The 16,271-nt window shown below is 39.4% G+C and overlaps 2 protein-coding genes and 1 long non-coding RNA gene across 3 annotated transcripts; 1 reads left to right on the top strand and 2 right to left on the bottom strand.

The window, feature by feature from the left end:
- Nucleotides 1–108: 108 nt before the first annotated feature.
- Nucleotides 109–1,399, bottom strand: LOC120734173 (interleukin-1 receptor accessory protein-like). The gene is made up of 5 exons (XM_040032788.1): nt 1,300–1,399; nt 1,179–1,220; nt 1,023–1,085; nt 809–938; nt 109–712 (listed from the first exon to the last, which is right to left on the bottom strand). The coding sequence occupies exons 1-5, from the start codon at nt 1,322–1,324 to the stop codon at nt 562–564; spliced, it is 411 nt and encodes a 136-aa protein (XP_039888722.1). The 5' UTR covers nt 1,325–1,399; the 3' UTR covers nt 109–561.
- On the top strand, nt 381–15,472 carry LOC120734174. Its single transcript, XR_005695977.1, has 3 exons — nt 381–392; nt 14,960–14,970; nt 15,065–15,472. It is a non-coding gene; the product is annotated as an uncharacterized LOC120734174 (long non-coding RNA).
- Nucleotides 1,528–9,046, bottom strand: rnf121 (ring finger protein 121). Its single transcript, XM_040032786.1, has 9 exons — nt 8,934–9,046; nt 7,421–7,458; nt 6,545–6,686; nt 6,081–6,235; nt 5,852–5,959; nt 4,443–4,563; nt 4,230–4,363; nt 3,373–3,474; nt 1,528–2,806 (listed from the first exon to the last, which is right to left on the bottom strand). Exons 1-9 carry the CDS (start codon nt 9,009–9,011, stop codon nt 2,686–2,688), a joined length of 999 nt encoding a protein of 332 aa, XP_039888720.1. The 5' UTR covers nt 9,012–9,046; the 3' UTR covers nt 1,528–2,685.
- Nucleotides 15,473–16,271: the final 799 nt, after the last annotated feature.

The raw sequence follows: 16,271 nt of genomic DNA, 5'->3' as shown, positions 1-16,271 counted from the left end.
CTGCACAGATGGTGGAAATGCTTACTCAGATATTAGGAATAGTGAGCAGTTGGCTTATTTCAAACATCTAAGTGTGAATAACAGTAACTCTCAAGGAAAACATGGTTATTAATTTAAAAGTATCTAAATTTAATTTTCACTATATTTTTTTTCAGCAAGTACAGGAACCGTACACAGGCATAGAAAACAGTTTGCTGACACAACATTCAACACATTCACTGTGTGGTACAGTCGTCTAAATGACTGTAAGGTGGGTAAGTGTAGTTACAACTGGACCACAACACTGCTACATCAGATGGCGCCTCTGTATGTTTGTCAGATTGATATAAAGGAGAGCAAAGGAGAGCATTCAGCAGCTACTTGCTTTACCTTTGAGCGTAACTGGAGTTTAGGTTTTGAACCATCCAGCTCTTCAGCAGAGTTCATCCACAAGTTGCCAAACAAAAGTATTACATGAAAATGCTGACATGCAATGTTGACTCTTGACAGACATGACTTATATCACAAGGCAGAGGACAGAAAATCAAGATCTTTTACACAGTTGTCATTTACTATCTTCAGTCATTCACGTGTTGATATTAATTTAATGTGTTTTTGGGCCACTCCCACAGCATTTGTCACAACGCATGTGAAGGTGGATTTGAGGTCCTCGGATGTGATGTTCTTCAACAGCAAACTCCTCTGAAGGATTGCACCCTCCTCTAGAGTAGATCTAATGAAAACACAGCCATTACAGCCCAGCTACAGACTGTTTTAATTGTTTTAATTTAATGTACATTTCCACTGTAATTGTAACAAAGATACTCACTCATTAGATTCTCTTATCCTGTCGCTGCTGGGGGCGTCTTCGGGGAAGGTGTCATTGACAAGCCAGTAGATTAGAGTCATATCGTCCTCACAGTTTACAAAGGCATCACAGTGAAGCACCAGCGGTGCACCTAGGAGGCAGAACACATCCATACATCGAAGAAAGGTTTCACAACTACACAGCCTGTCCCATCAAAAGAGGCTTGATGCGTTACCTGGATGAGTTTTTATTTGGACAAACCCTGGTCCAATTATCTCTGGAGATTCATCTTCAGAAACTGCAAAACATTCTAAGGTTAAAAATCTTACTACACAAAAAAACACAAAAAAAAAACAAACAACTTTTTTTCTATTACATAACTATTCTGTACCTGGAAATCCATCTACAAGCAGCAGACACAGAGATCCCAGAACTGTTAAAGAGACAAAACGTTCACCATCGAATATAATGCAAAGAAAAACAAACTGTTTGGTATCATAATAAGTCCTTACCTTTCACAGCAGATGAGAGCTTCATATCGATTCCTCGAGTCTTTTGCTGCTGACCAGTGTTTCAGATTACTGTATATATATGTATGCGGGCACACACACACACACACACGCACTTAACTCAACTTCCCTTTTCACCCACACAGTACAAATGAGATGTGCTGACTAATTCTTTGTGACATTATGGAGGGTTGTGAATGCTACCTCGCAGACATATGGACAAAACACACATGATCGAAGTGACATTTATTAATCGGTCGATCAAAACAAAATGATCATATATTTTGGTCTGGTTACACCCAGTCCTTTTACCATTTAAGCTGGTGGTGAGGTGCACAAATGGGCCCTAAAACAACTGCTTTATGCATTTAGTCTGACGGGTACCCACAAAAAGATTACCAACCGTTCTCTTCCAGAAATTTCAGGATGGAAGATAATGCACATACCACGTGAAAATAAGACCGTCCCCATCTGCATGCTCACCGGTTAAAGGATCATTCTGGGATATTTTTCATCTTAAATTTAATTTGAATACTTTTGATGGATTTTAGTTCAGTTACATTATAACTTTGAATTGTTTATTCCTCTCCACACACAGTTTTGACTTAAATTTGCCTCCCTTATCATCATCTCTGCTACACCAAGACAATGCAAGGGAATTTAACTTAGCACTCACATATGCTGAGACACTGGATAAAGGTCAAACCAAAATGACTCTGTTACTACTTGGCTAAAGATTGGTGTTTCCCTAAAAGAGGACATCATGGATTCCAGTAACACTAGAATTTCCATCGTAAATGTAGGAGGTACCGTTCTTACCAATATGAGTAGTACTTTCTGACATATGATTACAACTTGGCTCCACAAGGCATATGACAGGCCCTTATGAAACTGGTGCCACTTGTGGTCAAAATACGTGACCGATGTGAAGCAGGAATTGTAACTAAAGCAGATGCGAAACTAATGTCTGTGGATATAGTGTTCATATATTTAGGAGTCCAGAGGAAATACTTATTACTCATGTTTGATAACCATCAGACACAAGGATGACACATTCCAGTATGATCCTTTAACCTTTTAACACTTAAGACATAAATTAGTAAAAAAAACCCTCTAATGATTTCAAAAACCGCTTTACTAGGCCATGAGATACAGACCAATCAAATCCTGGGAAAATGAGACACACATCCAATTTTAGGTTACTAAGAAAATTCAAATAAACTGCAAATACAGATATGTGCCTATAAATATGTACAAAAAGTATAGACACTTTTTTTTTTTTTTTTTTAAATTGGTGTTTTAGTTCAATGTTAGGCCCTCAGTCTTTTTGAGCCAGTGCATAATCTTCTCCACATGGTATGTGTGTCCGTTTCTGCCGGTTTTTGCCGGCTACTCCAGACCCAGGACGTAGTTGATACCTTGCACAAATCCAATAATAACAGGTTGCCAGGCCACCAAGTACCGAAGCCAGTCTAAAAGTTGTCCGTACATGACGTGCGGTCTTTCCCAGCTAGAATAGAAATGGTTAAGGAAATAACCCTTGACAACAATCAGAAATGATAAATAAATGGAGAACAAGAGGTCAACATGTAACCACAGTGATAACGCAAGGAAGCAGAAATCTTCATCAGCTCCTGAGAAATCATTAATTATTATATATAACATGTATTTGTCAGTTATATAAAGTGTTTTTCCAACCCACAAAAAGGAACAGGAACCTCGTATACAATTTATGCTTTGCTTTTGTTTGTTTGAAATAGCCTGTACTTAGCAGTCTGGAACACAAACACACACACACACACAGACACAGACACACAGACACACAGACACACCTCAACTATGCTGTGACTTGGCATAATTAGGTTTCAGTGCTTTGTTAGATCTCATCTGTCATACTTAGTTTTGGACTTAAAAGTAAATTCAAAATCTTCACAGGGTCTGTTTTTGTCAGCATTTTTATGCAGAAAGTTATTATTTCATTAGAATCTTTGAAATTACAACTAATTCAGGAATCATTCAATATTTAGTTTAAAAAATTTAACTAATGCAGACAGAATCCCAGAATAAAAAGGATACGGGTTACTGAACATCCTCTTCAGATCCACCTTCTCTTTGCAGTACGGACACATCTGCTTCTTCCCGACGATACACCATCCTCTTATGCAGAATTCATGGAACCTGGATTTGGAGTTAAGGCTCAAATACTGAATACTCTTGAGATCTTTGAACATTCATCCAACATTAATGCTCTAATACCAGTCAAAAAGGACAACATTCACCTGATACTAAATTATTTATACAAAACAATAGTACAATTTAAGGACAAAGGATAATTTCCTGAGCTAGTTTAACTACAGATAGCACTGCACTGTAGGGCGAGACACTTGTACTGCACTATTAATTAATAATTACATTTCACTTTGCAAATATGTGTTGTTTTTTGTTTGTTTGTTTGTTTGTTTTTATCTAAACCTGGTGTTGCTTTTATGTGTAATAAAAGAATAATCTTCAGGTGTGAATAATGCATTTTTGGTCACATCTTTTTGTAAGGAAATAAGATAGAGGTAAATTTTAAACAGCATTTTAAATAGAAAGTTGATTTCCTATAAAGAATACATCAAGGAACGTGTCAAACTTGATCCAAAACAAACAAACAAACAAAACAAAAATCATGAAATGGCACTGTGTATCATTTACAACACACAACAGATCCTCGGGGAAGTAACAGAGACATCAACAGTCTGGCATAAAGGTCAGGTAAACCCTGGCAATTCCTCTTTAAGCTGTTAATTAGAGTACACAGTGTAGTTCCATGCCAACCCACGACATACCTTTTATACCAACAGAATTCTCCATCACGCACCTGAACTTCTCTTTCAGCGGTAACCATTAAAGGCACGAAAATGTGTCAGTAAATGTCACAGGAAGGATACACATGGTTGCAAGATAATCGATATGTGTTCTCAATGATCCCTTCCTCACTGACATCGACAAGGATGGGCTGACCGCACACAGCACAGATGTTGTCTGAGAGGTGTTTGGTTGGCATGCCAGATGCACTGTAATACTGCAGGAGGGAAAAGCTACATTAAATTTTAGGTTACAGCCAGGAGAAAATATACACCGTTTTAAATTTGTGCATTTACCCCAATGGTTGAAGCCATGAAGTCCGCACACATCTCTGCAAAGTCCCTTCCCAGGACCCCGTAGTACAGTCCATAGAAGAGAAGTGAAACACCAAAGTCCATGGCATCCTCTGGACTTATTCTGGACAGAGAACACAGTACTGAAATCATCTGACTGATAATGTTGTTATTCAACCTGAAGTTCAGTTTGCTCCATAAGACGGGCAAATGCTTTACATTTTGCATGAAAGACTAGACTATAAAATTTCAACTTTCTGTTTCACTGTGGCTTTTTTCCCCTCCGTTTAAAAATAAATAAATAAATCACTATTTTTCACCAAGCTAAAATTAAAAATTGTTAGAAATCTATCCTTTTATGATGATCCCAGAACATCAAACCATAAACACTGATAACAGTGAAACAGAGCAGACAAAATATGACGTTTTCTAACTGAAAATTACATTTTATGAAAGCATTGTACTATAAAACGAATCAACTGACAGTTGTAATTCACCTTTTTATACATAAAGTGTCGGGAATTAATTATTTGATCCCCGGTTTAAGTTGCTCACAAAGAAATGAACAGTCACTAATTCTTATGGTAGTATTTTTATTTTAATGGAGAGGACAGAGTATAAACCAAAAACAAAAATGCACTACCTTAAAAGTAAACTGGCCTCAGCCACTGAGTCTGTCACTGAGTGAAATGGGTATTTGATCCTCATGCAAAGCATGAAGGTGAAACCTCCAGATAGTAAGTCAGTGTCTGTAATTGATTGACTGTAATCTGTGTGGAACATGGGCACAGTGTCAATCTGTGGGAGCCAGAATTCTGCCTGCGTGGTACAGGACCAAATACTTATTGCACTCAAGGACAAATCAATGTATAACTTTTGTAATGTGTGTTTTAATGGTTTTTGGTGCTCATTCAGTCTCAATTACAAAAAAAATGAACAAACTCAGGAAGGGCTCAAATAATTATTTCCCCCACTGCACACGTGAGGCCTGTTAAAAAAGGCAGGTTTAATGAAAGAGAGATCTTGAATGGTAAAATCATCATCAAAGTAGTCAGTCAAGTAAACAGATACTTTTCACTAAAGCTTCTTCTTGTAATACTCTCAGCTCTCAGTTACGCTGGAAAAAAATTTTAATCGCAGTGTGTGCAACATCAAGTACTTTACTTTATAAATTAGCAAAAAACCAAATCACATAGATGGACAAGTACGAAGGAGGAAAGAACTCGTAATATGGAAAACAGCGCCATCTAGTGGCAGCCAAGTGCTAGAGGATGCATCCAACCTATCACAGAACCTCAGAATGTGTTTCACTGAAAAAATATTTCTATAGTCTCCCAATTGAAGGGTTTTAATTGCAGTAGATTGACATTCACTGACATTTTTAAAAAATTGAACTAATGTGCAATACATACCTGAATATTAGGTTAATACCAAAAAGTGTAAACATGACGACAGTGTAGCCAACTATTCCCGTGGCATAGCTGATTTTATACAGGAGGAGGAACCACTTGTACACCAACCTACACAAACAAAAAAGTTGAATCAGAATATATCAGGAAATTTTCCTGACAATTCTGTTCCCACACAGAGAGAGGAATGGGTATATTTACAGGAACGTGTGAGTGTAAACAATGGCTTTACCTCGGTGTGGTGCAGGCCAGTGGCTTACGGGTAGCACGGAAGGAAATGTACGCTGTGATTACAGAGAAGATAAACCACGTGGTCAGGAACCTCCACCAGTGAAGTTTGGTAGTAAAGTAGAGAGGAACTACCCACATCTGGAACAAAGTCACCAACTACAAAACAGCAAAGTGTGTGCGTTAGAACATTCATGCAGTCCTGACTACCATCAGACTGTGCAAACACAAAAACATCTAACTTCAAATTTTTGATGATGTAGAAGAAAATAAGAAATTACAGGATCTCTCTTTGAGAAAACAGGTTTAACTGGAATTATGTATGACAACTAAGAAACCATAAAAACCACAGCATTTACTGTACACTTTCACTTCCCATTCTCTCTCTCTCACACACACACAGACCTAAAACTGTTTTAATTCAAACTGAACAATTGCCAAATTATCAGTGTTTCTTTTGTGCCTTACATTGTATGACTTTGGATGCCTCTGTTTCCACTGCACGAGGACTAGCTGGGCGACAACCAGGGTAACAATGAGGATCAGCACCATCTCTGCGTGCATGGCCTCATGGCCTTTGTGTTTGGCATGCATTCTTGCATGCTCCATCCTGTGGAAAAACACAAACTTAATTCAGCAACTGGCAAGCCTGATTAGACTGCGATGCCTTAAACAAAACTTGAATTAATGCGTAAAAGCTGTTCCAAGATCAACTCTACATCTTCAAGTACAAAACATTTTGTTATACAGATTAGTCAACCCCTTGATATGGGTCAGCAGATGGATGAGAGTATAATGTCCAATATCTTTTTTTTTTTAAGAGTGCAAAAGATATCCAAAAAAAGAGGGATGAGTAATTTAGAAATGGTGTCCTGATAGTTTGTTCAAAAGATAAATTACACCTCTGACTGCACTGTGTACAACAGTCTCAGCACTGTCTGTAGCAGTGTATGCATCACGGCTAAGCAGATAGTCATGCTGAGTCAAGCAGCGTTATTACATTATGCTGCTAACTAATTTGTTAAAGACGTTACTGGTAAGTTAATAAGCTATCATTCTATAATTTTCTCTTTTCAACGCAACTATAAGACATTGTATGGATAAAAGAAGAAGTCACTCGGATGAGTGACGAAACGTTTCTCCCACAAAACGCTACGTCCAGATGAACAGAATCAACTTTTGGAGATATGGGTAAAAATATTTGCAATCAATATCTGATTTTTCAATCCCTTAAAATAATATAATAATAATAATAATAATAATAATAATAATAATAATCAATAATGGCCAAAGAATCCAGAATCATATTAGGAAAATGTATACATGCATGGCAAAGACACTAACCTCCACTTCTCTTCTGGTGAAAGCTTGGACAAATCATACTAAAGAAAGAGAGAGAAAAATAAGTAACAAATTATCAAACTAAAAGCTTGCATGAAATTACATCCTTTTTTTTTTTTTTTTTTTTTTTTTTTTTTTAAATTGGGACATATGATAGTGTGCACACTGATCACAGAATCGTTTTAAAACTCCTATAAAACAAGTCAATCCCACCAAACTGCAGCATTTGCTTCACCTTTTACACAGTTGGCTCCAAACCCCAAGATCTTACGCTGCATACTAATTACAGAGCAGCTAAAAAAACAAAACAAAAAAAAAAAAAAACTGTAATGGGACTGAAACATTTAGGTTTGGTTGAGCAGCAAGATATAAGGCAATTGCATCCTGAAATATCTATATTTAAACAACAAGAACACTCGGCATGATTAACCGGTAGTCCCTCCCATGTTGTTGAGCTTGTTAAGCTACTATCCCTGTATTCAAAACAAAGAACTGTTGATGACTCCTCTATTTATCATCTGCTAAATAAGGTATATGAATAACAGACACAAATACACATTTAAGGGCTCACATCCATATAGTACGATGTTCCTTGTAAAAAAAAAAAAAAAATCCGTTTTTACCTTTTATACCTTGTTACCATGAAAACAACACATTTTAGGTATACCTGCCAATCATTAGCGTCATTGCATTTTACTCACTTAACAGATTAGCTCATCTACGTGTTGTTTTTCACTGCACATACTAAGATGTAATACAAAAATAGGTCAGTGTGCCACATTAAAGTTCCTACTGAAAGGTTTCTATTCAAACCAGATAGAGTGAACTCATCAGTGACGGATGTAAAGACCTCTTTGGGATTTATTTCAGGTTGTGATGCCACTTTTGCATCACAGTAAATGTTCTGCCTCCTACCACCTGCTCTTCACATCTCAGACTTTGAGAGCTTTTATCACGGACTCGGTTTACACCGTGACCTTATTTAGTTTAGCATCTAGCTCGATTAGGTTTGACCAGAATGTTGAAATCCCACAGGAAGTGATGTAGTCTTTTCTTCTGTCCGACTTGTCGCGGCTAATGCATTTGGTGACCTTTGACCCCAACAGCCACATCAGCTTTATTTGTAGGGTTATTAATTCAGACGGTCACATATCTCACAGCTCAGATCAAACAATCGCCAGTGCACAAATCTCGTATGAAATGCAGTATTTTTTTTAAAAAAATAAGTAAACTTTGGTGTTACTTTAGTCACATGAAAGTAACTAACAATAATTAGCTTGGCAGTTGGAAAAGAGTCCTTTTACGCTTGCACTGTCGCTTTGACCAATGAACAGAACAGTGCATTTTATACACACACCTCTGCTCAGTAAAATATGGCTAACAAGCAGTTAACAAGCAGCTAGCTACTTACGGGAGTCTAAGCCCAGGAGTAGCAGTTGGGTTAGCAGCAAGTAATACACCACATCATAAATCCGTTTTATTGTCACAATACCTCAGAACGGTCCGTTATTCTCACCTGGTTCGGTTCATCGTGATGCTCCAGTCCATGATCGTGCTCCACACCATCAACCTCCACCTCAAACACCCCGGCCATCTTCGGAGTGCTGCTTTATCGTTCCGGGTACATTAGCATTAGCGAAAAACCGGGCACATCCGGTCTTGGATGTTTTTCTTCCTTCAAAATAAAGGGCGGGACATGTTCAGAATTTTTAGCTTAGCCTTTTGTTGTTCCCTCTTGAAGTCATAGTTAATGTTTGAAAGTCTCAGGTCGTCACCGTAAAATTTTTCCCCACATCTACACGGTGTTTTTTGGACGGCGCCCTGTATTTTAACGCTATAATTGTGTAGTAATTTGCTCTGAAGATTAGATAAGATAAGCAAAGATGAAATAAGATAAGAACAGATAATCCCACAAGTTTTTACAGCAGTTAAAAATTCCGTTCAACGCAACATATAACAGACCTGCTTAAATTAGTAGACTAGTATATAGCTTACTGAAATAAAATGGGTACTAAATACTGAAATATGATATGACAAAATAAATGTAATACAATTGTTTAAAAAAAAGATAATTAAAAAATAGAAATCAAAATTAATAGAACAAAGCTACCCAAGTAAATGTATAAAAAATATGCACAGTCCAAAGACATGCAGTTAGTGGTGGATAGGTTAATTGGAAACTATAAATTGCCCATAGGTGTGAATGTGAGTGCGACTCTGTGTCCGTCCAGAGTTGTACCCTGCTTCTCGCCCTGAGACAGCTGGCTCCAGCCCCCCTGCATGGATGCATATATACAAATACTCCTCTGTCACACACAATTCTCTGCACGTACTCCTTCACTACATTCATGAATCTTCTATGTGGTCTTTCTCTTCTCTTGAATGGTAGGTCCATCTTCAACATCCGTCCACTGCACATGTGCAAACCACCTCAACCTTGCCTCTCCAAAAAGTTGAACCTGAGCTGTCCCTCTGACAAACTCATTTAAAATCGTGTCAATATTAGTGATGTGCGATAGCACTGATTTCCTTTCCGATCCGATACCAAGTAAAATTCAGGGTGGTATCGGCGATACTGATCCGATACCGATACTCTGTACAAAAACTTAATGTTTCATTGCATTTCATAATACAATATATAATTGTATTATGTAATTGTAATAATAACATAACCATATTGCTTCATAATGATTAGAGGACATCAGACAACTTGTTTTTATTGCTTAATAATGCAGAATAATCATGTAGGGGCCATATGAGTTGTTCCCTTCTGACTAAGTGGATTGGTTTAAATGGACTCACTGTATTGGTGCACGGGTGTGGGGCGTGTCTCATGGGTGTGGTAGATGATAAATGTGGTTGCACTCACCTGTTCACAGCACCTGATTTTGATGAGCAGAAAGGTAGGGTGAGCAGGAGGCAAAACTTTCTGTTGACCGCAGCTTGAGCGATTTGATGTATTTTAACTGTAACTTGATGGTTTTGTATATTTGTGCACTAATTGATACCATAGACCAAGTTGTAATTTGATTTAGTAGTTAGTGCAGGTATTATTGAGTTGCAGTTATTTGTTTGTGCAGTCTGTGCATTTGTTAATCCCATGTCCTCGATTTGTATAGTGGACAGTTACATGTGGAATAAAAGGAGCAAATGATACAGAAGTGTATTTTATGCGTTTATTGTTGCGCGTCATCTGTGTCCTCATGTTTAGCCTGCCGCGGCCATTGGTTGGTTGAGCCGCAACAAATTGTCAACAGAAAGTTTGTAGGTTTTATTGGATTATTTATATATAGATGAGTTTTATTGGTGAGAGTTTTATAGTTTGCTGTTGCCTTTGTCCGCACGCTTTTAGATTAAGCCTTTGGCTACACAAAACAGATTTCTTTCAGGAGTCTTGTTCCCCTGTTAGGTTTTAGCAGTACAGCTGCACAAGGCGTTGTACTGATTTGCTTTCTAGTATTTGTGCATCAGGCGGCTGAAGCCATTGGCTTGGGAGTACCGCCGCAGTTTGTGTTTAAGACAGTTTCTCTTCCTCACAGCTGACGGTATGGAGGTACATAAATACCCACCGCTAGTATGTACGGAAGACTAGGTTGAGTTAGTTAGGTTTAATAGGCAGATAGTGGGGGATATTGCTCCTGTTAATTGTGTGTCCAAGGTTTTATGAAGTGAATGTCATCAAGTTGAGGTGTTGGAATGAAGCTGTGTGGCATAGGTGCAGTTCAGCGTTTGGATTTCGTAATGTTTTGAGAAAAATGGAGACACACCAATAATAATAAAGTGTGCGTGTTAGTCCCCATAGGGAAATGGTTCCTCTGCATTTAACCCATTCACCCAGTGAAGCAGTGGGCAGCCACGAGTGCAGCGCCCGGGGAGCAGTGTGTAGGGACGGTACCTTGCTCAGGGGTACCTCAGGGTAGCCGTTCAGTGGAGTCGAACCCCCGACCTTCCGATCATGGGGCCACCACTCTACCTACTGTGCTATCCCTGCCCTAAATTAATACAATGTGGTGATGTGGATGGAAAGAAAAGACAGCCGAAACCGACTGCTAAGGCTTTGGAGAATCAGATTGAAAGACTTCAAACAGAACGGCACACTAAGATTAATAAAATTAAAAAGGTCATAAAGGTTATTAAAGAGTTAAAGCAATCTGAAGATAATGTTTCCACTGTTCAGGCTCAGTTAGAGAATTTGTCTGTTGCTTAATGAGGCAACTCATCTGCATGAAACCTTGCTTCCTTTGCTTCCTCAAGAAGAGCAAGAAAAACAAACTGCTTGGTTTATAAGTGTGCGAGCACATAATACTGAGTTTATGGAAGAGATAAAGAAATGGCTTCATGATGCAAAGGGAAACCCTCAGAGCAAAAATCAGGTGTCTAAGCTTGATTTGCCACATTTAAATCCACCTGGTGTTGATTCCTCTGATGTATTACCTGCTGGAAATGGTTCTGGTGCTTCTAGGCACACCGGGAATGTTGGTAAAGGTGCTGCGATAGATGATGTTAAACAAAGTGATAGCATCTCTAATGTTGGAAACAAAAGTTGTAGGAAAAGTAAATCATCACTCAGTGGCTCAATGGTTTCATCTGCCTTGTCAGCACGCATAACGGCAGAGGCTGACATGGCTGCCCTTCTTGTTCGACAGAGGTTGTTGAAAGAAAAGCATGCTTTGGAAGAACAAGAAATACAGCTTAAGAAAAGAAAGGAACTGCTTGACTTAGAAACTGAAATAGCAGCTTCAGCAGCAAAGGTGAATGTTTTAAAAACTTCTGAAATGCCCTGAGTCTCAAGTGCTGTTAATGTTAAATCAGATGGTATGAATTCATATTTAGAGCGAGAACAGGGGAGTTTAGGCGTTTTAAATCCTAATGCTCCGACGTTCAAACCTGTGTTACCAGAGCAACCATATCAGGGTGTTGATGCAAGTGATCATCAAGCGCAGGTATTGGATGTAAGGCCCAAGGTTAAAAATACTTTTCAGCCCAAGGTCGTTTCGTTGGAAAAGTCAGAGACGAAGCCACAAGTATTTCCAGGTGCAGTTTCAACTACTCAGATGATGTCGCAGTCTCACGCACAATCAAAACCTCTTACACATACAGTGCAAGGTGGTGAGGGTCATGATCATCTAGTCACAGTTTTGAAGAAACAAAATGAAATTACAACTTTATTGGCTGAGCAGCAGTCTGTTTTTGCTACCAAGGTGTGACATTCAGTCATTTGATGGTGATCCTTTGCAATATCAAACATTTATGAGAGCTTTTGAGCACATGGTGGAGAGTCAAACTCACAGTGCTAAGGATTGTTTATATTTTCTGGAGCAATATACTAGAGGCCATCCAAGAGAAATGGTCAGAAGCTGTCAGATAAGATAAGATAAGATAACCTTTATTAGTCCCACACGTGGGAAATTTGTTTTGTATATGCCTGCTGAGTATGGTTATGCTAAAGCTAAATCTTTGCTCCAAGAGAACTTTGGCAATTCGCTGAAAATTGCTGCTGCCTACATTGAAAGGGTCAGTAAATGGCCACCTATAAAATCTGATGATGTGAAGGCTTTGCAGGAATATGGGTTTTTATTAAGGCAATGTTGTAATGCAATGGGAGACGTTGAGTCCTTGCATGAGTTGGATGTCTCTGCTAATATGCAAGCAGTTATAAAAAAAGTTGCCTTATAAGCTCAGGGATAAGTGGAGGAATGTTGTCTGCGATCTGCAGGAGAGGTTTCAACGTAAAGTGGTTTTTTGCGATGTTGAGTTTGTCGAAAGGCAAGTTAAGATCGCAAGTGACCCGTTGTTTGGAGATATACAGGATCCTCCGACAGCCATCAGAAAAGAGGCGAGGAATGATAAGTCTCAGTTTTACCCTAAGGCTAAGCGGAGTAGTTTTGCTACTACGGTGGCAAAGGTAGAAGGGAAGATTGAGCCAGTGTTGAGGCAAGAGAGTGGTTCAGTTGTGACCAAGGTTTTCTTGTTTTGTGGAGCAGGGCATATGTTGGATTTGTGTCCTTTGTTTGAAAGAAAGTTGCACTGTGAAAGATTTTCTTTTTTGAAAGAGAATGGTGTGTGTTTTGGTTGTCTGCGCATTGGGCACAGAAGCAAGGACTGTAGGAAACGTCTCTTGTGTAAAGTCTGTAATCAGAAACACCCCACACTCTTACATAGCCACTCCAAGCAGAGGGAAAGTGTTGCAGTGCAAACTATAGGAGGGAGAGAACCACCAGATGAAGGTCCTTCATGTGCTGTGCAAAGCAGTGGTGTTACTGGGGCCGGTGAGCAAAATAGTGCTCTGTCCGTAATACCAGTTAGAGTGAAGTCCAAGAAAGGTAATCAGTCACTGATAACCTATGCTTTTCTAGATCCTGGGAGCTCAGCTTCATTTTGTACTGAAGGGCTCATGAATAGGCTGAATCTTTCAGGAAGGAAAACTGGCATTCTTTTGCGGACAATGGGTCAGGAGAAAATGGTCAGTAATTATGTTGTTTCAGATTTGGAAGTAGCTGGTTTGGATTTCGATCACTACTGTGCCTTGCCTGACTTATTTACTCAGAAAAGCATGCCTGTTCATCAATGTAATATTCCCCGACAGGAAGATCTCGATAGATGGCCACATTTGCGCCATATTAAGATACTGGAGATAAATTCCGGGGTAGACCTGTTGATCGGGACCAATGTGCCCAAGGCTTTAGAGCCATGGGAGGTTGTTAGAAGTCAGTATGGAGGTCCCTATGCAGTAAAAACTATGCTGGGTTGGACGGTGAATGGTCCTCTCAGAGAGGATCGTAAGACTGACATTTTTGATGTGAGTGTAAATAGGATTTCCGTGTCAAGATTGGATGAGCTGTGGGAAGGTCAAATGAAGGCTGATTTTCCAGAATGTATTCAGGATGAGCAGTTTGCTTTGTCTAGAGAAGATCAGCAGTTTATGAAGTCAGTGATGGACTCTGTTAAGTTGGTTGATGGTCATTACACCATTGGTTTACCTTTTAGGTGCAATCAGGTAAAAATGCCAAATAATAGGAAGGCTGTAGAACGGCGAGCTATGAGCCTTAAATGGATGTTTATCAAGGATGATTCCTGGTTGTCAGGGCCAAAGTTTCTTGCTGAACCAGAAATTAATTGGCCAGTGAACCTTGATTTTTGGAAAGATCTCTTCAAATGATCCAGAAATTAAAATGGACATTTTAGTTCATGCTGTTGATGCAAATGAACACAAGAGTGCATCAATCAGGGACATCAAGAAGGCCTACAGAAAGCTGGCTTTGCAGTTACACCCCGACAGAAACCACGACGACCCGCAAGCCCTGGACAAGTTCGCAGACTTGGGGGCAGCCTATGAGGTCCTCTCAGATAAGGAGAAAAGGAAACAGTATGACGTGTATGGAGAGTACGGGCTCAAAGAGGGTCACCACAGCTCTCACAGCGATATCTTCTCCAGCTTCTTTGGTGACTTTGGGTTCATGTTTGGTGGCAACCGACAGCAACAGGACAGGAATATTCCCAGAGGAAATGACATAATACTGGACCAGGAGGTTACACTGGAAGAAGTGTGCTCTGTGAACTTTGTGGGTGGCAAACGTGAGTTGAAAGGCAGTGGAAGGATGGAATCAGGCACAGATTCATGAGCTGCTGCTGCAAAAGGACATAAAGTTGATTTTTAATCCTCCTGCTGGTTCCCATCATGGCGGTGTTTGGGAACGTCTCATAAGGTCTGTCAGGAAGGTGTTAAATTCCATTTTGAAAGTGCAGAATTTGGACGAAGAAGGCCTTTGTACAGTTCTTTGTGAGGCAGAGGCTATTGTGAACAGTAGGCCAATAACCAAAGCCTCTACTGATCCTAATGATTTGGAGGCCTTGACTCCTAACCATCTGTTGCTGCTTAAGACCAAGCCATTGATACCACCAGGAGTGTTTCAGAAGGGGGACGTGTATGGACGACGTCGATGGAGGAAAGTACAATACATGTCTGACCTGTTCTGGAAGCGCTGGGTTAAGGAGTACCTGCCCCAGCTTCAAGAGCTTCAGAAGTGGCAGAGAATCGGACGGAACTTCATTCCTGGGGATGTGGTTGTCGATGATTCTGCGCCTCATAACTCTTGGGTGACTGGAAGGATTGTGGAAGCAATTTCTGACAGTAAAGGACTTGTACGTCAGGTTCGTGTTAAAACAAAGACTGGTTGTTTGGACAGGCCGATCACTAAAGTGTGTCTTCTACAGGAAGCAGAAGAGTCATGAAGATTGACTTTTTCAAATGGTTATTTGTATTATGTATATTTGTTTATTTTGAATTAAAATTGTATCTTTGAATGTTTGATAAAGGATAGATCATGTTTATCAATATGTCTCCTACATGGTAAGTATGATGTAATTATTGCTCTAAAATAATTAGGGGCCGGTATGTAGGGGCCATATGAGTTGTTCCCTTCTGACTAAGTGGATTGGTTTAAATGGACTCACTGTATTGGTGCACGGGTGTGGGGCGTGTCTCATGGGTGTGGTAGATGATAAATGTGGTTGCACTCACCTGTTCACAGCACCTGATGTTGATGAGCAGAAAGGTAGGGTGAGCAGGAGGCAAAACTTTCTGTTGACCGCAGCTTGAATGATTTGATGTATTTTAACTGTAACTTGATGGTTTTGTATATTTGTGCACTAATTGATACCATAGACAAAGTTGTAATTTGATTTAGTAGTTAGTGCAGGTATTATTGAGTTGCAGTTATTTGTTTGTGCAGTCTGTGCATTTGTTAATCCCATGTCCTCGATTTGTATAGTGGACAGTTGCATGTGGAATAAAAGGAGCAAATGATACAGAAGTGTATTTTATGCGTTTATTGTTGCGCGTCATCGGTGTCCT

The sequence above is a fragment of the Simochromis diagramma genome, unplaced genomic scaffold, assembly GCF_900408965.1.
Source record: "Simochromis diagramma unplaced genomic scaffold, fSimDia1.1 OVJJ01000216.1, whole genome shotgun sequence".
Lineage (NCBI taxonomy): Eukaryota > Metazoa > Chordata > Actinopteri > Cichliformes > Cichlidae > Simochromis > Simochromis diagramma.
The sequence above is the reverse complement of the archived record's forward strand: the minus strand, read 5'-3'. Positions and strand labels throughout refer to the sequence as shown.